Source organism: Toxotes jaculatrix, chromosome 9 (assembly GCF_017976425.1).
Source record: "Toxotes jaculatrix isolate fToxJac2 chromosome 9, fToxJac2.pri, whole genome shotgun sequence".
Taxonomy (NCBI): Eukaryota; Metazoa; Chordata; class Actinopteri; family Toxotidae; genus Toxotes; species Toxotes jaculatrix.
In genome coordinates, this window is record NC_054402.1 from 15,853,361 (window position 1) to 15,874,999 (window position 21,639).

The 21,639-nt window shown below is 30.4% G+C and overlaps 1 protein-coding gene across 1 annotated transcript in view; it reads left to right on the forward strand.

Moving 5' to 3' along the window:
• Positions 1-21,639, forward strand: part of LOC121187778 (protein FAM124B) — a 40,745-nt gene that overhangs the window by 17,981 nt on the left and 1,125 nt on the right. Inside the window, exons 4-6 of the mRNA XM_041047193.1 lie at positions 18,709-19,098; positions 19,487-19,683; positions 20,951-21,113. Coding sequence (XP_040903127.1) covers positions 18,709-19,098; positions 19,487-19,683; positions 20,951-21,113 — 750 coding nt within the window. The remainder of the gene's footprint in view (positions 1-18,708; positions 19,099-19,486; positions 19,684-20,950; positions 21,114-21,639) is intronic.

Sequence of the window (21,639 nt, forward strand, 5' to 3'; positions counted from 1 at the left end):
GAGGTCAAAAAAATTTTTGACTTTTTTTGTCCGATTTTGACGCCTTACTATACTATGACGTTTTTTATGACATTTTGAGGTCAAAAAAATTTTGACTTTTTTTGACCGAAAAAAACGCCATACTATACTATGACGTTTTTTATGACATTTTGAGGTAAAAAAAAATTTTGACTTTTTTTGGCCGATTTTGACGCCTTACTATACTATGACGTTTTTTATGACATTTTGAGGTCAAAAAAATTTTTGACTTTTTTGGGCCAATTTTGACGCCTTACTATACTATGACGTTTTTTATGACATTTTGAGGTCAAAAAAAATTTTGACTTTTTTTTTCCGATTTTGACGCCTTACTATACTATGACGTTTTTTATGACATTTTGAGGTCAAAAATTTTTTTGACTTTTTTGGGCCAATTTTGACGCCTTACTATACTATGATGTTTTTTATGACATTTTGAGGTCAAAAAAATTTTTGACTTTTTTTGTCCGATTTTGACGCCTTACTATACTATGACGTTTTTTATGACATTTTGAGGTCAAAAAATTTTTTGACTTTTTTTGACCGAAAAAAACGCCATACTATACTATGACGTTTTTTATGACATTTTGAGGTCAAAAAAAATTTTGACTTTTTTTGTCCGATTTTGACGGCTTACTATACTATGACGTTTTTTATGACATTTTGAGGTCAAAAAAATTTTTGACTTTTTTTGTCCGATTTTGACGCCTTACTATACTATGACGTTTTTTATGACATTTTGAGGTCAAAAAAAATTTTGACTTTTTTTTTCCGATTTTGACGCCTTACTATACTATGACGTTTTTTATGACATTTTGAGGTCAAAAAAATTTTTGACTTTTTTGGGCCAATTTTGACGCCTTACTATACTATGATGTTTTTTATGACATTTTGAGGTCAAAAAAATTTTTGACTTTTTTTGTCCGATTTTGACGCCTTACTATACTATGACGTTTTTTATGACATTTTGAGGTCAAAAAAAATTTTGACTTTTTTTGACCGAAAAAAACGCCATACTATACTATGACGTTTTTTATGACATTTTGAGGTCAAAAAAATTTTTGACTTTTTTTGACCGAAAAAAACGCCATACTATACTATGACGTTTTTTATGACATTTTGAGGTCAAAAAAAATTTTGACTTTTTTTGTCCGATTTTGACGCCATACTATACTATGAAGTTTTTTATGACATTTTGAGGTAAAAAAAAATTTTGACTTTTTTTGTCCGATTTTGACGCCTTACTATACTATGACGTTTTTTATGACATTTTGAGGTCAAAAAAAATTTTGACTTTTTTTGTCCGATTTTGACGCCTTACTATACTATGATGTTTTTTATGACATTTTGAGGTCAAAAAAAATTTTGACTTTTTTTGACCGAAAAAAAACGCCATACTATACTATGACGTTTTTTATGACATTTTGAGGTAAAAAAAATTTTTGACTTTTTTTGTCCGATTTTGACGGCTTACTATACTATGACGTTTTTTATGACATTTTGAGGTCAAAAAAATTTTTGACTTTTTTTGTCCGATTTTGACGCCTTACTATACTATGACGTTTTTTATGACATTTTGAGGTCAAAAAAAATTTTGACTTTTTTTGACCGAAAAAAACGCCATACTATACTATGAAGTTTTTTATGACATTTTGAGGTCAAAAAAAATTTTGACTTTTTTTGTCCGATTTTGACGCCTTACTATACTATGATGTTTTTTATGACATTTTGAGGTCAAAAAAATTTTTGACTTTTTTTGTCCGATTTTGACGCCTTACTATACTATGACGTTTTTTATGACATTTTGAGGTCAAAAAAATTTTGACTTTTTTTGACCGAAAAAAACGCCATACTATACTATGACGTTTTTTATGACATTTTGAGGTAAAAAAAAATTTTGACTTTTTTTGGCCGATTTTGACGCCTTACTATACTATGACGTTTTTTATGACATTTTGAGGTCAAAAAAATTTTTGACTTTTTTGGGCCAATTTTGACGCCTTACTATACTATGACGTTTTTTATGACATTTTGAGGTCAAAAAAAATTTTGACTTTTTTTTTCCGATTTTGACGCCTTACTATACTATGACGTTTTTTATGACATTTTGAGGTCAAAAATTTTTTTGACTTTTTTGGGCCAATTTTGACGCCTTACTATACTATGATGTTTTTTATGACATTTTGAGGTCAAAAAAATTTTTGACTTTTTTTGTCCGATTTTGACGCCTTACTATACTATGACGTTTTTTATGACATTTTGAGGTCAAAAAATTTTTTGACTTTTTTTGACCGAAAAAAACGCCATACTATACTATGACGTTTTTTATGACATTTTGAGGTCAAAAAAAATTTTGACTTTTTTTGTCCGATTTTGACGGCTTACTATACTATGACGTTTTTTATGACATTTTGAGGTCAAAAAAATTTTTGACTTTTTTTGTCCGATTTTGACGCCTTACTATACTATGACGTTTTTTATGACATTTTGAGGTCAAAAAAATTTTGACTTTTTTTGACTGAAAAAAACGCCATACTATACTATGACGTTTTTTATGACATTTTGAGGTAAAAAAAAATTGTGACTTTTTTTGTCCGATTTTGACGCCTTACTATACTATGACGTTTTTTATGACATTTTGAGGTCAAAAAAATTTTTGACTTTTTTTGTCCGATTTTGACGCCTTACTATACTATGACGTTTTTTATGACATTTTGAGGTCAAAAAAATTTTTGACTTTTTTTGACCGAAAAAAACGCCATACTATACTATGACGTTTTTTATGACATTTTGAGGTCAAAAAAAATTTTGACTTTTTTTGTCCGATTTTGACGCCTTACTATACTATGACGTTTTTTATGACATTTTGAGGTCAAAAAAATTTTTGACTTTTTTTGACCGAAAAAAACGCCATACTATACTATGACGTTTTTTATGACATTTTGAGGTCAAAAAAAATTTTGACTTTTTTTGTCCGATTTTGACGCCTTACTATACTATGACGTTTTTTATGACATTTTGAGGTAAAAAAAAATTTTGACTTTTTTTGTCCGATTTTGACGCCTTACTATACTATGATGTTTTTTATGACATTTTGAGGTCAAAAAAAATTTTGACTTTTTTTGACCGAAAAAAACGCCATACTATACTATGACGTTTTTTATGACATTTTGAGGTAAAAAAAAATTTTGACTTTTTTTGTCCGATTTTGACGCCTTACTATACTATGACGTTTTTTATGACATTTTGAGGTCAAAAAAATTTTGACTTTTTTTGACCGAAAAAAAACGCCATACTATACTATGACGTTTTTTATGACATTTTGAGGTCAAAAAAATTTTGACTTTTTTTGTCCGATTTTGACGCCTTACTATACTATGACGTTTTTTATGACATTTTGAGGTCAAAAAAATTTTTGACTTTTTTTGACCGAAAAAAACGCCATACTATACTATGACGTTTTTTATGACATTTTGAGGTCAAAAAAATTGTTGACTTTTTTGGGCCAATTTTGACGCCTTACTATACTATGACGTTTTTTATGACATTTTGAGGTCAAAAAAAATTTTGACGTTTTTGGTCCGAAAAAAACGCCATACTATACTATGACGTTTTTTATGACATTTTGAGGTCAAAAAAAATTTTGACTTTTTTTTTCCGATTTTGACGCCTTACTATACTATGACGTTTTTTATGACATTTTGAGGTCAAAAAATTTTTTGACTTTTTTGGGCCAATTTTGACGCCTTACTATACTATGATGTTTTTTATGACATTTTGAGGTCAAAAAAATTTTTGACTTTTTTTGTCCGATTTTGACGCCTTACTATACTATGACGTTTTTTATGACATTTTGAGGTCAAAAAAATTTTTGACTTTTTTTGACCGAAAAAAACGCCATACTATACTATGACGTTTTTTATGACATTTTGAGGTCAAAAAAAATTTTGACTTTTTTTGTCCGATTTTGACGCCATACTATACTATGAAGTTTTTTATGACATTTTGAGGTCAAAAAAAATTTTGACTTTTTTTGTCCGATTTTGACGCCTTACTATACTATGACGTTTTTTATGACATTTTGAGGTCAAAAAAAATTTTGACTTTTTTTGTCCGATTTTGACGCCTTACTATACTATGATGTTTTTTATGACATTTTGAGGTCAAAAAAATTTTTGACTTTTTTTGTCCGATTTTGACGCCTTACTATACTATGACGTTTTTTATGACATTTTGAGGTCAAAAAAATTTTTGACTTTTTTTGACCGAAAAAAACGCCATACTATACTATGACGTTTTTTATGACATTTTGAGGTCAAAAAAAAATTTGACTTTTTTTGTCCGATTTTGACGCCATACTATACTATGAAGTTTTTTATGACATTTTGAGGTCAAAAAAAATTTTGACTTTTTTTGTCCGATTTTGACGCCTTACTATACTATGACGTTTTTTATGACATTTTGAGGTCAAAAAAAATTTTGACTTTTTTTGTCCGATTTTGACGCCTTACTATACTATGATGTTTTTTATGACATTTTGAGGTCAAAAATTTTTTTGACTTTTTTGGGCCAATTTTGACGCCTTACTATACTATGATGTTTTTTATGACATTTTGAGGTCAAAAAAATTTTTGACTTTTTTTGTCCGATTTTGACGCCTTACTATACTATGACGTTTTTTATGACATTTTGAGGTCAAAAAAATTTTTGACTTTTTTTGACCGAAAAAAACGCCATACTATACTATGACGTTTTTTATGACATTTTGAGGTCAAAAAAAATTTTGACTTTTTTTTTCCGATTTTGACGCCTTACTATACTATGACGTTTTTTATGACATTTTGAGGTCAAAAAAATTTTTGACTTTTTTGGGCCAATTTTGACGCCTTACTATACTATGATGTTTTTTATGACATTTTGAGGTCAAAAAAATTTTTGACTTTTTTTGTCCGATTTTGACGCCTTACTATACTATGACGTTTTTTATGACATTTTGAGGTCAAAAAAATTTTTGACTTTTTTTGACCGAAAAAAACGCCATACTATACTATGACGTTTTTTATGACATTTTGAGGTCAAAAAAAATTTTGACTTTTTTTGTCCGATTTTGACGCCATACTATACTATGAAGTTTTTTATGACATTTTGAGGTCAAAAAAAATTTTGACTTTTTTTGTCCGATTTTGACGCCTTACTATACTATGACGTTTTTTATGACATTTTGAGGTCAAAAAAAATTTTGACTTTTTTTGTCCGATTTTGACGCCTTACTATACTATGATGTTTTTTATGACATTTTGAGGTCAAAAAAATTTTTGACTTTTTTTGTCCGATTTTGACGCCTTACTATACTATGACGTTTTTTATGACATTTTGAGGTCAAAAAAATTTTTGACTTTTTTTGACCGAAAAAAACGCCATACTATACTATGACGTTTTTTATGACATTTTGAGGTCAAAAAAAAATTTGACTTTTTTTGTCCGATTTTGACGCCATACTATACTATGAAGTTTTTTATGACATTTTGAGGTCAAAAAAAATTTTGACTTTTTTTGTCCGATTTTGACGCCTTACTATACTATGACGTTTTTTATGACATTTTGAGGTAAAAAAAAATTTTGACTTTTTTTGTCCGATTTTGACGCCTTACTATACTATGACGTTTTTTATGACATTTTGAGGTCAAAAAAATTTTTGACTTTTTTTGTCCGATTTTGACGCCTTACTATACTATGACGTTTTTTATGACATTTTGAGGTCAAAAAAAATTTTGACTTTTTTTGACCGAAAAAAACGCCATACTATACTATGAAGTTTTTTATGACATTTTGAGGTCAAAAAAAATGTTGACTTTTTTTTTCCGATTTTGACGCCTTACTATACTATGACGTTTTTTATGACATTTTGAGGTCAAAAAAATTTTTGACTTTTTTGGGCCAATTTTGACGCCTTACTATACTATGACGTTTTTTATGACATTTTGAGGTCAAAAAAAATTTTGACTTTTTTTTTCCGATTTTGACGCCTTACTATACTATGACGTTTTTTATGACATTTTGAGGTCAAAAAAATTTTTGACTTTTTTGGGCCAATTTTGACGCCTTACTATACTATGACGTTTTTTATGACATTTTGAGGTCAAAAAAATTTTTGACTTTTTTTGACCGAAAAAAACGCCATACTATACTATGACGTTTTTTATGACATTTTGAGGTCAAAAACATTTTGACTTTTTTGGGCCAATTTTGACGCCTTACTATACTATGATGTTTTTTATGACATTTTGAGGTCAAAAAAATTTTTGACTTTTTTTGTCCGATTTTGACGCCTTACTATACTATGACGTTTTTTATGACATTTTGAGGTCAAAAAAAATTTTGACTTTTTTTTTCCGATTTTGACGCCTTACTATACTATGACGTTTTTTATGACATTTTGAGGTCAAAAAAATTTTTGACTTTTTTGGGCCAATTTTGACGCCTTACTATACTATGATGTTTTTTATGACATTTTGAGGTCAAAAAAATTTTTGACTTTTTTTGTCCGATTTTGACGCCTTACTATACTATGACGTTTTTTATGACATTTTGAGGTCAAAAAAATTTTTGACTTTTTTTGACCGAAAAAAACGCCATACTATACTATGACGTTTTTTATGACATTTTGAGGTCAAAAAAAATTTTGACTTTTTTTGACCGAAAAAAACGCCATACTATACTATGACGTTTTTTATGACATTTTGAGGTCAAAAAAAATTTTGACTTTTTTTGTCCGATTTTGACGCCTTACTATACTATGATGTTTTTTATGACATTTTGAGGTCAAAAAAATTTTTGACTTTTTTTGTCCGATTTTGACGCCTTACTATACTATGACGTTTTTTATGACATTTTGAGGTCAAAAAAATTTTTGACTTTTTTTGACCGAAAAAAACGCCATACTATACTATGACGTTTTTTATGACATTTTGAGGTCAAAAAAAAATTTGACTTTTTTTGTCCGATTTTGACGCCATACTATACTATGAAGTTTTTTATGACATTTTGAGGTCAAAAAAAATTTTGACTTTTTTTGTCCGATTTTGACGCCTTACTATACTATGACGTTTTTTATGACATTTTGAGGTCAAAAAAAATTTTGACTTTTTTTGTCCGATTTTGACGCCTTACTATACTATGATGTTTTTTATGACATTTTGAGGTCAAAAATTTTTTTGACTTTTTTGGGCCAATTTTGACGCCTTACTATACTATGATGTTTTTTATGACATTTTGAGGTCAAAAAAATTTTTGACTTTTTTTGTCCGATTTTGACGCCTTACTATACTATGACGTTTTTTATGACATTTTGAGGTCAAAAAAATTTTTGACTTTTTTTGACCGAAAAAAACGCCATACTATACTATGACGTTTTTTATGACATTTTGAGGTCAAAAAAAATTTTGACTTTTTTTTTCCGATTTTGACGCCTTACTATACTATGACGTTTTTTATGACATTTTGAGGTCAAAAAAATTTTTGACTTTTTTGGGCCAATTTTGACGCCTTACTATACTATGATGTTTTTTATGACATTTTGAGGTCAAAAAAATTTTTGACTTTTTTTGTCCGATTTTGACGCCTTACTATACTATGACGTTTTTTATGACATTTTGAGGTCAAAAAAATTTTTGACTTTTTTTGACCGAAAAAAACGCCATACTATACTATGACGTTTTTTATGACATTTTGAGGTCAAAAAAAATTTTGACTTTTTTTGTCCGATTTTGACGCCATACTATACTATGAAGTTTTTTATGACATTTTGAGGTCAAAAAAAATTTTGACTTTTTTTGTCCGATTTTGACGCCTTACTATACTATGACGTTTTTTATGACATTTTGAGGTCAAAAAAAATTTTGACTTTTTTTGTCCGATTTTGACGCCTTACTATACTATGATGTTTTTTATGACATTTTGAGGTCAAAAAAATTTTTGACTTTTTTTGTCCGATTTTGACGCCTTACTATACTATGACGTTTTTTATGACATTTTGAGGTCAAAAAAATTTTTGACTTTTTTTGACCGAAAAAAACGCCATACTATACTATGACGTTTTTTATGACATTTTGAGGTCAAAAAAAAATTTGACTTTTTTTGTCCGATTTTGACGCCATACTATACTATGAAGTTTTTTATGACATTTTGAGGTCAAAAAAAATTTTGACTTTTTTTGTCCGATTTTGACGCCTTACTATACTATGACGTTTTTTATGACATTTTGAGGTAAAAAAAAATTTTGACTTTTTTTGTCCGATTTTGACGCCTTACTATACTATGACGTTTTTTATGACATTTTGAGGTCAAAAAAATTTTTGACTTTTTTTGTCCGATTTTGACGCCTTACTATACTATGACGTTTTTTATGACATTTTGAGGTCAAAAAAAATTTTGACTTTTTTTGACCGAAAAAAACGCCATACTATACTATGAAGTTTTTTATGACATTTTGAGGTCAAAAAAAATGTTGACTTTTTTTTTCCGATTTTGACGCCTTACTATACTATGACGTTTTTTATGACATTTTGAGGTCAAAAAAATTTTTGACTTTTTTGGGCCAATTTTGACGCCTTACTATACTATGACGTTTTTTATGACATTTTGAGGTCAAAAAAAATTTTGACTTTTTTTTTCCGATTTTGACGCCTTACTATACTATGACGTTTTTTATGACATTTTGAGGTCAAAAAAATTTTTGACTTTTTTGGGCCAATTTTGACGCCTTACTATACTATGACGTTTTTTATGACATTTTGAGGTCAAAAAAATTTTTGACTTTTTTTGACCGAAAAAAACGCCATACTATACTATGACGTTTTTTATGACATTTTGAGGTCAAAAACATTTTGACTTTTTTGGGCCAATTTTGACGCCTTACTATACTATGATGTTTTTTATGACATTTTGAGGTCAAAAAAATTTTTGACTTTTTTTGTCCGATTTTGACGCCTTACTATACTATGACGTTTTTTATGACATTTTGAGGTCAAAAAAAATTTTGACTTTTTTTTTCCGATTTTGACGCCTTACTATACTATGACGTTTTTTATGACATTTTGAGGTCAAAAAAATTTTTGACTTTTTTGGGCCAATTTTGACGCCTTACTATACTATGATGTTTTTTATGACATTTTGAGGTCAAAAAAATTTTTGACTTTTTTTGTCCGATTTTGACGCCTTACTATACTATGACGTTTTTTATGACATTTTGAGGTCAAAAAAATTTTTGACTTTTTTTGACCGAAAAAAACGCCATACTATACTATGACGTTTTTTATGACATTTTGAGGTCAAAAAAAATTTTGACTTTTTTTGACCGAAAAAAACGCCATACTATACTATGACGTTTTTTATGACATTTTGAGGTCAAAAAAAATTTTGACTTTTTTTTTCCGATTTTGACGCCTTACTATACTATGACGTTTTTTATGACATTTTGAGGTCAAAAAAATTTTTGACTTTTTTGGGCCAATTTTGACGCCTTACTATACTATGATGTTTTTTATGACATTTTGAGGTCAAAAAAATTTTTGACTTTTTTTGTCCGATTTTGACGCCTTACTATACTATGACGTTTTTTATGACATTTTGAGGTCAAAAAAATTTTTGACTTTTTTTGACCGAAAAAAACGCCATACTATACTATGACGTTTTTTATGACATTTTGAGGTCAAAAAAAATTTTGACTTTTTTTTTCCGATTTTGACGCCTTACTATACTATGACGTTTTTTATGACATTTTGAGGTCAAAAAATTTTTTGACTTTTTTGGGCCAATTTTGACGCCTTACTATACTATGATGTTTTTTATGACATTTTGAGGTCAAAAAAATTTTTGACTTTTTTTGTCCGATTTTGACGCCTTACTATACTATGACGTTTTTTATGACATTTTGAGGTCAAAAAAATTTTTGACTTTTTTTGACCGAAAAAAACGCCATACTATACTATGACGTTTTTTATGACATTTTGAGGTCAAAAAAAATTTTGACTTTTTTTGTCCGATTTTGACGCCTTACTATACTATGACGTTTTTTATGACATTTTGAGGTCAAAAAAATTTTTGACTTTTTTTGACCGAAAAAAACGCCATACTATACTATGACGTTTTTTATGACATTTTGAGGTCAAAAAAAATTTTGACTTTTTTGACCGAAAAAAACGCCATACTATACTATGACGTTTTTTATGACATTTTGAGGTCAAAAAAAATTTTGACTTTTTTTTTCCGATTTTGACGCCTTACTATACTATGACGTTTTTTATGACATTTTGAGGTCAAAAAAATTTTTGACTTTTTTGGGCCAATTTTGACGCCTTACTATACTATGATGTTTTTTATGACATTTTGAGGTCAAAAAAATTTTTGACTTTTTTTGTCCGATTTTGACGCCTTACTATACTATGACGTTTTTTATGACATTTTGAGGTCAAAAAAATTTTTGACTTTTTTTGACCGAAAAAAACGCCATACTATACTATGACGTTTTTTATGACATTTTGAGGTCAAAAAAAATTTTGACTTTTTTTGTCCGATTTTGACGCCTTACTATACTATGACATTTTTTATGACATTTTGAGGTAAAAAAAAATTTTGACTTTTTTTGTCCGATTTTGACGCCTTACTATACTATGATGTTTTTTATGACATTTTGAGGTCAAAAAAAATTTTGACTTTTTTTGACCGAAAAAAACGCCATACTATACTATGAAGTTTTTTATGACATTTTGAGGTCAAAAAAATTTTTGACTTTTTTTGTCCGATTTTGACGCCTTACTATACTATGACGTTTTTTATGACATTTTGAGGTCAAAAAAATTTTTGACTTTTTTTGACCGAAAAAAACGCCATACTATACTATGACGTTTTTTATGACATTTTGAGGTCAAAAAAAATTTTGACTTTTTTTGTCCGATTTTGACGCCTTACTATACTATGACGTTTTTTTATGACATTTTGAGGTCAAAAAAATTTTTGACTTTTTTTGACCGAAAAAAACGCCATACTATACTATGACGTTTTTTATGACATTTTGAGGTCAAAAAAAATTCTGACTTTTTTTGTCCGATTTTGACGCCTTACTATACTATGACGTTTTTTATGACATTTTGAGGTCAAAAAAAATTTTGACTTTTTTTGTCCGATTTTGACGCCTTACTATACTATGATGTTTTTTATGACATTTTGAGGTCAAAAAAAATTTTGACTTTTTTTGACCGAAAAAAACGCCATACTATACTATGACGTTTTTTATGACATTTTGAGGTCAAAAAAAATTTTGACTTTTTTTGTCCGATTTTGACGCCTTACTATACTATGACGTTTTTTATGACATTTTGAGGTCAAAAAAAATTTTGACTTTTTTTGACCGAAAAAAACGCCATACTATACTATGAAGTTTTTTATGACATTTTGAGGTCAAAAAAAATTTTGACTTTTTTTTTCCGATTTTGACGCCTTACTATACTATGACGTTTTTTATGACATTTTGAGGTCAAAAAAATTTTTGACTTTTTTGGGCCAATTTTGACGCCTTACTATACTATGACGTTTTTTATGACATTTTGAGGTCAAAAAAAATTTTGACTTTTTTTGACCGAAAAAAACGCCATACTATACTATGACGTTTTTTATGACATTTTGAGGTCAAAAAAAATTTTGACTTTTTTTGGCCGATTTTGACGCCTTACTATACTATGACGTTTTTTATGACATTTTGAGGTCAAAAAAAATTTTGACTTTTTTTGGCCGATTTTGACGCCTTACTATACTTTGACGTTTTTTATGGCATTTTGAGGTCAAAAAAAATTTTGACTTTTTTTGGCCGATTTTGACGCCTTACTATACTATGACGTTTTTTATGACATTTTGAGGTCAAAAAAAATTTTGACTTTTTTTGTCCGATTTTGACGCCATACTATACTATGACGTTTTTTATGACATTTTGAGGTCAAAAAAAATTTTGACTTTTTTTGACCGAAAAAAACGCCATACTATACTATGACGTTTTTTATGACATTTTGAGGTCAAAAAAAATTTTGACTTTTTTTGGCCGATTTTGACGCCTTACTATACTATGACGTTTTTTATGACATTTTGAGGTCAAAAAAAATTTTGACTTTTTTTGGCCGATTTTGACGCCTTACTATACTATGACGTTTTTTATGGCATTTTGAGGTCAAAAAAAATTTTGACTTTTTTTGTCCGATTTTGACGCCTTACTATACTATGACGTTTTTTATGACATTTTGAGGTCAAAAAAAATTTTGACTTTTTTGGGCCGATTTTGACGCCTTACTATAGTATGACGTTTTTTATGACATTTTGAGGTCAAAAATTTTTTTGACTTTTTTTGTCCGATTTTGACGCCTTACTATACTATGACGTTTTTTATGACATTTTGAGGTCAAAAAAAATTTTGACTTTTTTTGACCGAAAAAAACGCCATACTATACTATGACGTTTTTTATGACATTTTGAGGTCAAAAAAAATTTTGACTTTTTTTTCCCGATTTTGATGCCTTACTATACTATGACGTTTTTTATGACATTTTGAGGTCAAAAAAAATTTTGACTTTTTTTGACCGAAAAAAACGCCATACTATACTATGACGTTTTTTATGACATTTTGAGGTCAAAAAAATTTTTGACTTTTTTTGGCCGATTTTGACGCCTTACTATACTATGACGTTTTTTATGACATTTTGAGGTCAAAAAAAATTTTGACTTTTTTTGGCCGATTTTGACGCCTTACTATACTATGACGTTTTTTATGGCATTTTGAGGTCAAAAAATTTTTTGACTTTTTTGGGCCGATTTTGACGCCATACTATACTATGACGTTTTTTATGACATTTTGAGGTCAAAAAAAATTTTGACTTTTTTTGACCGAAAAAAACGCCTTACTATACTATGACGTTTTTTATGACATTTTGAGGTCAAAAAAAATTTTGACTTTTTTTGTCCGATTTTGACGCCTTACTATACTATGATGTTTTTTATGACATTTTGAGGTCAAAAAAAATTTTGACTTTTTTTGACCGAAAAAAACGCCATACTATACTATGACGTTTTTTATGACATTTTTAGGTAAAAAAAAATTTTGACTTTTTTTTGTCCGATTTTGACGGCTTACTATACTATGACGTTTTTTATGACATTTTGAGGTCAAAAAAATTTTTGACTTTTTTTGTCCGATTTTGACGCCTTACTATACTATGACGTTTTTTATGACATTTTGAGGTCAAAAAAAATTTTGACTTTTTTTGACCGAAAAAAACGCCATACTATACTATGAAGTTTTTTATGACATTTTGAGGTCAAAAAAAATTTTGACTTTTTTTGTCCGATTTTGACGCCTTACTATACTATGATGTTTTTTATGACATTTTGAGGTCAAAAATTTTTTTGACTTTTTTTGTCCGATTTTGACGCCTTACTATACTATGACGTTTTTTATGACATTTTGAGGTCAAAAAAATTTTGACTTTTTTTGACCGAAAAAAACGCCATACTATACTATGACGTTTTTTATGACATTTTGAGGTAAAAAAAAATTTTTGACTTTTTTTGACCGAAAAAAACGCCATACTATACTATGACGTTTTTTATGACATTTTGAGGTCAAAAAAATTTTTGACTTTTTTTGTCCGAAAAAAACGCCATACTATACTATGACGTTTTTTATGACATTTTGAGGTCAAAAATTTTTTTGACTTTTTTTGTCCGATTTTGACGCCTTACTGTACTATGACGTTTTTTATGACATTTTGAGGTCAAAAAAAATTTTGACTTTTTTTGTCCGATTTTGACGCCTTACTATACTATGACGTTTTTTATGACATTTTGAGGTCAAAAAAAATTTTGACTTTTTTTGACCGAAAAAAACGCCATACTATACTATGACGTTTTTTATGACATTTTGAGGTCAAAAAAATTTTTGACTTTTTTTGGCCGATTTTGACGCCTTACTATACTATGACGTTTTTTATGACATTTTGAGGTCAAAAAAAATTTTGACTTTTTTTGACCGAAAAAAACGCCATGCTATACTATGACGTTTTTTATGACATTTTGAGGTCAAAAAAATTTTTGACTTTTTTTGGCCGATTTTGACGCCTTACTATACTATGACGTTTTTTATGACATTTTGAGGTCAAAAATTTTTTTGACTTTTTTGGGCCGATTTTTACGCCTTACTATACTATGACGTTTTTTATGACATTTTGAGGTCAAAAAAATTTTTGACTTTTTTTGACCGAAAAAAACGCCATACTATACTATGACGTTTTTTATGACATTTTGAGGTCAAAAAAAATTTTGACTTTTTTTGTCCGATTTTGACGCCTTACTATACTATGACGTTTTTTATGACATTTTGAGGTCAAAAAAATTTTTGACTTTTTTTGACCGAAAAAAACGCCATACTATACTATGACGTTTTTTAGTACATTTTGAGGTCAAAAAAAATTTTTGACTTTTTTTGACCGAAAAAAACGCCATACTATACTATGACGTTTTTTATGACATTTTGAGGTCAAAAAAAATTTTGACTTTTTTGGGCCGATTTTGACGCCTTACTATACTATGACGTTTTTTATGACATTTTGAGGTCAAAAAAAATTTTGACTTTTTTTGACCGAAAAAAAACGCCATACTATACTATGTCGTTTTTTATGACATTTTGAGGTCAAAAAAATTTTTTGACTTTTTTTGACCGAAAAAAACGCCATACTATACTATGACGTTTTTTATGACATTTTGAGGTCAAAAAAAATTTTGACTTTTTTGGGCCGATTTTGACGCCTTACTATACTATGACGTTTTTTATGACATTTTGAGGTCAAAAAAAATTTTGACTTTTTTTGACCGAAAAAAACGCCATACTATACTATGTCGTTTTTTATGACATTTTGAGGTCAAAAAAATTTTTTGACTTTTTTTGACCGAAAAAAACGCCATACTATACTATGACGTTTTTTATGACATTTTGAGGTCAAAAATTTTTTTGACTTTTTTTGTCCGATTTTGACGCCTTACTGTACTATGACGTTTTTTATGACATTTTGAGGTCAAAAAAAATTTTGACTTTTTTTGTCCGATTTTGACGCCTTACTATACTATGACGTTTTTTATGACATTTTGAGGTCAAAAAAAATTTTGACTTTTTTTGACCGAAAAAAACGCCATACTATACTATGACGTTTTTTATGACATTTTGAGGTCAAAAAAATTTTTGACTTTTTTTGGCCGATTTTGACGCCTTACTATACTATGACGTTTTTTATGACATTTTGAGGTCAAAAAAAATTTTGACTTTTTTTGACCGAAAAAAACGCCATGCTATACTATGACGTTTTTTATGACATTTTGAGGTCAAAAAAATTTTTGACTTTTTTTGGCCGATTTTGACGCCTTACTATACTATGACGTTTTTTATGACATTTTGAGGTCAAAAATTTTTTTGACTTTTTTGGGCCGATTTTTACGCCTTACTATACTATGACGTTTTTTATGACATTTTGAGGTCAAAAAAATTTTTGACTTTTTTTGACCGAAAAAAACGCCATACTATACTATGACGTTTTTTATGACATTTTGAGGTCAAAAAAAATTTTGACTTTTTTTGTCCGATTTTGACGCCTTACTATACTATGACGTTTTTTATGACATTTTGAGGTCAAAAAAATTTTTGACTTTTTTTGACCGAAAAAAACGCCATACTATACTATGACGTTTTTTAGTACATTTTGAGGTCAAAAAAAATTTTTGACTTTTTTTGACCGAAAAAAACGCCATACTATACTATGACGTTTTTTATGACATTTTGAGGTCAAAAAAAATTTTGACTTTTTTGGGCCGATTTTGACGCCTTACTATACTATGACGTTTTTTATGACATTTTGAGGTCAAAAAAAATTTTGACTTTTTTTGACCGAAAAAAACGCCATACTATACTATGTCGTTTTTTATGACATTTTGAGGTCAAAAAAATTTTTTGACTTTTTTTGACCGAAAAAAACGCCATACTATACTATGACGTTTTTTATGACATTTTGAGGTCAAAAAAAATTTTGACTTTTTTGGGCCGATTTTGACGCCTTACTATACTATGACGTTTTTTATGACATTTTGAGGTCAAAAAAAATTTTGACTTTTTTTGACCGAAAAAAACGCCATACTATACTATGTCGTTTTTTATGACATTTTGAGGTCAAAAAAATTTTTTGACTTTTTTTGACCGAAAAAAACGCCATACTATACTATGACGTTTTTTATGACATTTTGAGGTCAAAAAAAATTTTGACTTTTTTTGTCCGATTTTGACGCTTTACTATACTATGACGTTTTTTATGACATTTTGAGGTCAAAAAATTTTTTGACTTTTTTTGACCGAAAAAAACGCCATACTATACTATGACGTTTTTTATGACATTTTGAGGTCAAAAAAAATTTTGACTTTTTTTGTCCGATTTTGACGCCTTACTATACTATGACGTTTTTTATGACATTTTGAGGTCAAAAAAAATTTTGACTTTTTTTGACCGAAAAAAACGCCATACTATACTATGACGTTTTTTATGACATTTTGAGGTCAAAAAATTTTTTGACTTTTTTGGGCCGATTTTGACGCCTTACTATACTATGACGTTTTTTATGACATTTTGAGGTCAAAAAAAATTTTGACTTTTTTTGACCGAAAAAAAACGCCATACTATATATACTATGACGTTTTTTATGACATTTTGAGGTCAAAAAAATTTTTGACTTTTTTTGGCCGATTTTGACGCCTTACTATACTATGACGTTTTTTATGACAGTTTGAGGTCAAAAAAAATTTTGACTTTTTTTTTCCGATTTTGACGCCTTACTATACTATGACGTTTTTTATGACATTTTGAGGTCAAAAAAAATTTTGACTTTTTTTTGTCCGATTTTGACGCCTTACTATGACATTTTGAGGTCAAAAATTTTTTTGACTTTTTTTGTCTGATTTTGACGCCTTACTATACTATGACGTTTTTTATGACATTTTGAGGTCAAAAAAATTTTTGACTTTTTTTGACCGAAAAAAACGCCATACTATACTATGACGTTTTTTATGACATTTTGAGGTCAAAAAAAATTTTTGACTTTTTTTGACCGAAAAAAAACGCCATACTATACTATGACGTTTTTTATGACATTTTGAGGTCAAAATTTTTTTTGACTTTTTTGGGTCGATTTTGACGCCTTACTATACTATGACGTTTTTTTATGACATTTTGTGGTCAAAAAAAATTTTGACTTTTTTTGTCCGATTTTGACGCCTTACTATACTATGACGTTTTTTATGACATTTTGAGGTCAAAAAAAATTTTGACTTTTTTTGACCGAAAAAAACGCCATACTATACTATGACGTTTTTTATGACATTTTGAGGTCAAAAAAAATTTTGACTTTTTTTGACCGAAAAAAACGCCATACTATACTATGATGTTTTTTATGACATTTTGAGGTCAAAAAAAATTTTGACTTTTTTTGACCGAAAAAAACGCCTTACTATACTATGACGTTTTTTATGACATTTTGAGGTCAAAAAAAATTTTGACTTTTTTTGGCCGATTTTGACGCCTTACTATACTATGACGTTTTTTATGGCATTTTGAGGTCAAAAAAAATTTTGACTTTTTTTGGCCGATTTTGACGCCTTACTATACTATGACGTTTTTTATGACATTTTGAGGTCAAAAAATTTTTTGACTTTTTTTGACCGAAAAAAACGCCATACTATACTATGACGTTTTTTATGACATTTTGAGGTCAAAAAATTTTTTTGACTTTTTTTGACCGAAAAAAACGCCATACTATACTATGACGTTTTTTATGACATTTTGAGGTCAAAAAAATTTTTGACTTTTTTGGGCCGATTTTGACGCCTTACTATACTATGACGTTTTTTATGACATTTTGAGGTCAAAAAAAATTTTGACTTTTTTTGTCCGATTTTGACGCCTTACTATACTATGACGTTTTTTATGACATTTTGAGGTCAAAAAAAATGTTGACTTTTTTTGGCCGATTTTGATGCCTTACTATACTATGACGTTTTTTATGACATTTTGAGGTCTTACTAAAATATGACTTTTTTTGGCATATTTTGAAGCCTTACTATACTATTACGTTTTTTATGACATTTTATCGGTTAATGGTGGTCTTCTGACACCTGAGGCTCTGACCCATGCTCGGTAGCTCATGAAGCAGTTATATCAAACCACTGTGCCGAGGTGTGGTTTGGTCACCTGAGTACTGACGTTTGAAGCACTTAATTTACGTTAGAAGCAACTTAGTTCTTCCGATGTCATATGAATCACCTGATTGGTTTGGTTTGTCTTGTGAATCACGGGGCAGGATCGAGTGTGTTCAGGGATAGTATAGCTCTTTTTTGTCGCAGTCATTTGAATTTTTCTTTGCAGAGTAGGTTGGTTTGTTGCGGTTGTTAGGTGTTTTGAGAGTTAGTAGTTCTGATTGCGTATTTTTGGAGAATCAGTATAGATAGAGCAATAGATATGGCTCAAACATGCCATTCCACAAAGAGCCTCCTCTTGCAAGAATTGCATCTGTTTTTATTTAAGGTTGATTGAGAAAAAGCCTTTGCCAAAAATGTTTCAGGCTACCCTTCTCTGGCCATCACTTTCTTCCTCCATGAGGCCTATGGAGAGGAACGAATCCTCAAAGTGCTGGACTTCTTTCAAAGGCCTCCCTGGCAGTACCATCACACGGAGAGCTGCGGCAACCAAGGGATCCATATAACCTCCAGCAGCTCCCCGGCCAACGCCCTGCTGCGGCCCTACCTCCTGCCCAGTAGAGACTTCTATAGTTTGGGTGCAGGGATGCCTGTATGGGGGGTTCGACCGGTGCATTGTGGAGGAGAAATACTACGTGTGACGCTGTACAGTGGATATAACAACTATGAGGATGCTGTGCGGCTGTATGAGACTGTTCTGCAGCGACAAGCAGAGGAGCAGAAGACCGGTTTCTGCTGGTTCACCATTCACTCAGGTAACTCCTTCAGTTTGTTGTTTGTTTTTTGTTTTGTTTTTTTGCAGTGCTTGTATTCTTTAACTTCTTTTTATTGTAACAGGCAGAGCAACAGGCTTTGAAATGACACAGAATCATTTGTTTGTAATGTCCCTCTGCTTACCTACAGAATAATTATCTTGACAAGAAGTTATCTGCAATATTTAAAAATATTAGTTGTACTATATATTTTATAACTGTTCAAAGCAACATGAAACAATGAAATCAAATTATGTCAGACTGCTTAAAAACTGTTTTAAAACTGTTTAAGAATAAATTTCTAAACATAAAAATTAGAACATTTTAAAATCCCTAAAAACATTCTCTGCTCAATTTCTGCCTGTTGCTGTCATTGCCCCTCCCCACACAGAACCGGGCCTGTGCCTGCAGCTGGCTTTAAAGCAATTGTCACCAGGGGTTCGCGTGGAGCCATGCAGCTCTGCTGTGCTGCAGTTTAGTGTGGAAGAAATTGGCCAGCTAGTCCCACTGCTGCCTAACCCCTGCACACCCATCAGCACTACACGCTGGCAGACAGAAGATCTAGATGGCAACAAGATTCTCTTCCAGGTAAGTGCCACTCAATATTTATTTTAACTTGTTGCCAAAAATGAAAAGCTTTTGATAAAAACTGTCAGATGTGATAAAATGCTTGTAATTGTGGACATGATTGTTCAGTTCCTAACTTTTAATTCAGATTCAGTCTATTGAGTGATATGTGTTTTTAAGTCTTTTAGTCTCCCTCACTCTTTGTTTAACGTGAGATAATTGTGAATGGAGGAAAAGATTCTCCTTGATTTGTGCCAAGCTAGATCATGTGGTTTGTCAGCGGTTACTTTTAGCACTGTAAACACTAGTTTCCTCTGTGTCAATGGCAGTTTCCTGCCATGTAGAGAGTGTAAACGGCAGGAAACTGCACCAGCAAATATACACAGCAGATTTAACACTGCACACAGGATCTATTGTCCCATAAAAGTGCAATTTGTAAAACCAGAAATTTTGTTGACAATATGTAAATAGGCAAGCAACAAGTTTGCTTTGAAGGGGAAAAACCGTTGCTTGCAAGGTGAAGGAATGTTAATGTGCTGCCTTTCAGTTTTCAGTAAATGTTTTATATTAAATTAAATGAAATTGAAATTTGCTTTCATTCACAATTATCTCACGTAAAACCTAAACGTTTAAAAAGACATAATCAGTTATTGTGCTTCCTATAGAACATGATTTTCATTCTGCAAATCAAATTTTATAAGATTTGCATATGATGCAAACCTTATAAAAAGATGTTTAGATCACACCTATATTGACAGTTGTATTCAGTTGTATATAAATCAATCACACAATGCCAGATGCTGTCCACACATTTAGAAGGATGTGAGGATTATTATTTGAAAGTTTATTTTGACTGAATTTTGTAATGGTATTAATATGAATCACTTCAGGTACCTTTAGATTATTTTATATATATTCGTCCAAATACAATTATGTAGCAAATGATAAAAAGTCAAGCAACTTGGATTAGGAATGCGAGTGATTGTTGCCAAACATAATCTTCCTTTTCCTCGCTTGTGTCTCAGATTTTATTGGTCCGTGCCAGTGTTGCATCTCAGATTTAGCTTTTTTAACATTGCACAATTCTGATGAGACAAATCCCAACAACATCAAAACAGCATTGGTTCAACAATAGACAGGGAAAAAACATTTGTCAAACTCAAAGCTGTCAGAAAGCCATATGTTGGATGCGTGTGTGTTAATGCTGTCAAAGTTACTTAACACGCTTAAATCTCTCTGGTCCGAGTGTAAATCATAATCCCTCTCCTCCTGTCATCCTGTGCTGCAGGTGAAAACCCCAGCTCAGCCTCAGCGACCTCTGACCTGTGCTTTCCCCCTGACCTGCCCCAGTGTGTCTCCTCGAGGAATGCAGCTCAGGAGCTCAGGACAGGGCCACAGCCTGTCGCCCTGCAGCCTCAGTACTCCACTGCCCTGGCAAACACACAGGCAAGGTGAGGACAGAAGGAAGAGCTGTGCTTGCAGGGTGGAGATCCAGTACTCAGCTGTATCTACAGGGTGTTAAATCTGCGGCGTATATTCTTTGGTACTTTCCAGATAGATTCATTGTCAGGAGCCTGAGGCATCAGCCAGCTGGAGAGGGCACTATTACTGATAGTGAGACAGGTCTCTGAATTACGGTAGCTATGAGCTGTCTCCCAAAGGCCACTGAGTTAGAATGATTTGACTCAACTCTTGAGAGTATTCTTTCTTTATTTTCCCACAGGTCACAGACAGCCAGTGTATTAAGTGGTGATTTGTATGTAGGAGGCTACTGTACATAAGACTGGAATCATAATGGGCCAAAGTGGTTTGTTTGGTTTGCCAGGTCAGGTCATGTTTAATTAACTTTTTCCTACTGGAGGCCCATCTCATCACTCCAGCAGTTAGAGAGCTGTGGAGTTATCTTGTAAATGTGAGAACAGCAGAATTGAATTAGATTTTTATACACATTTATGTCCAAGGAGTTCCAAGATCATA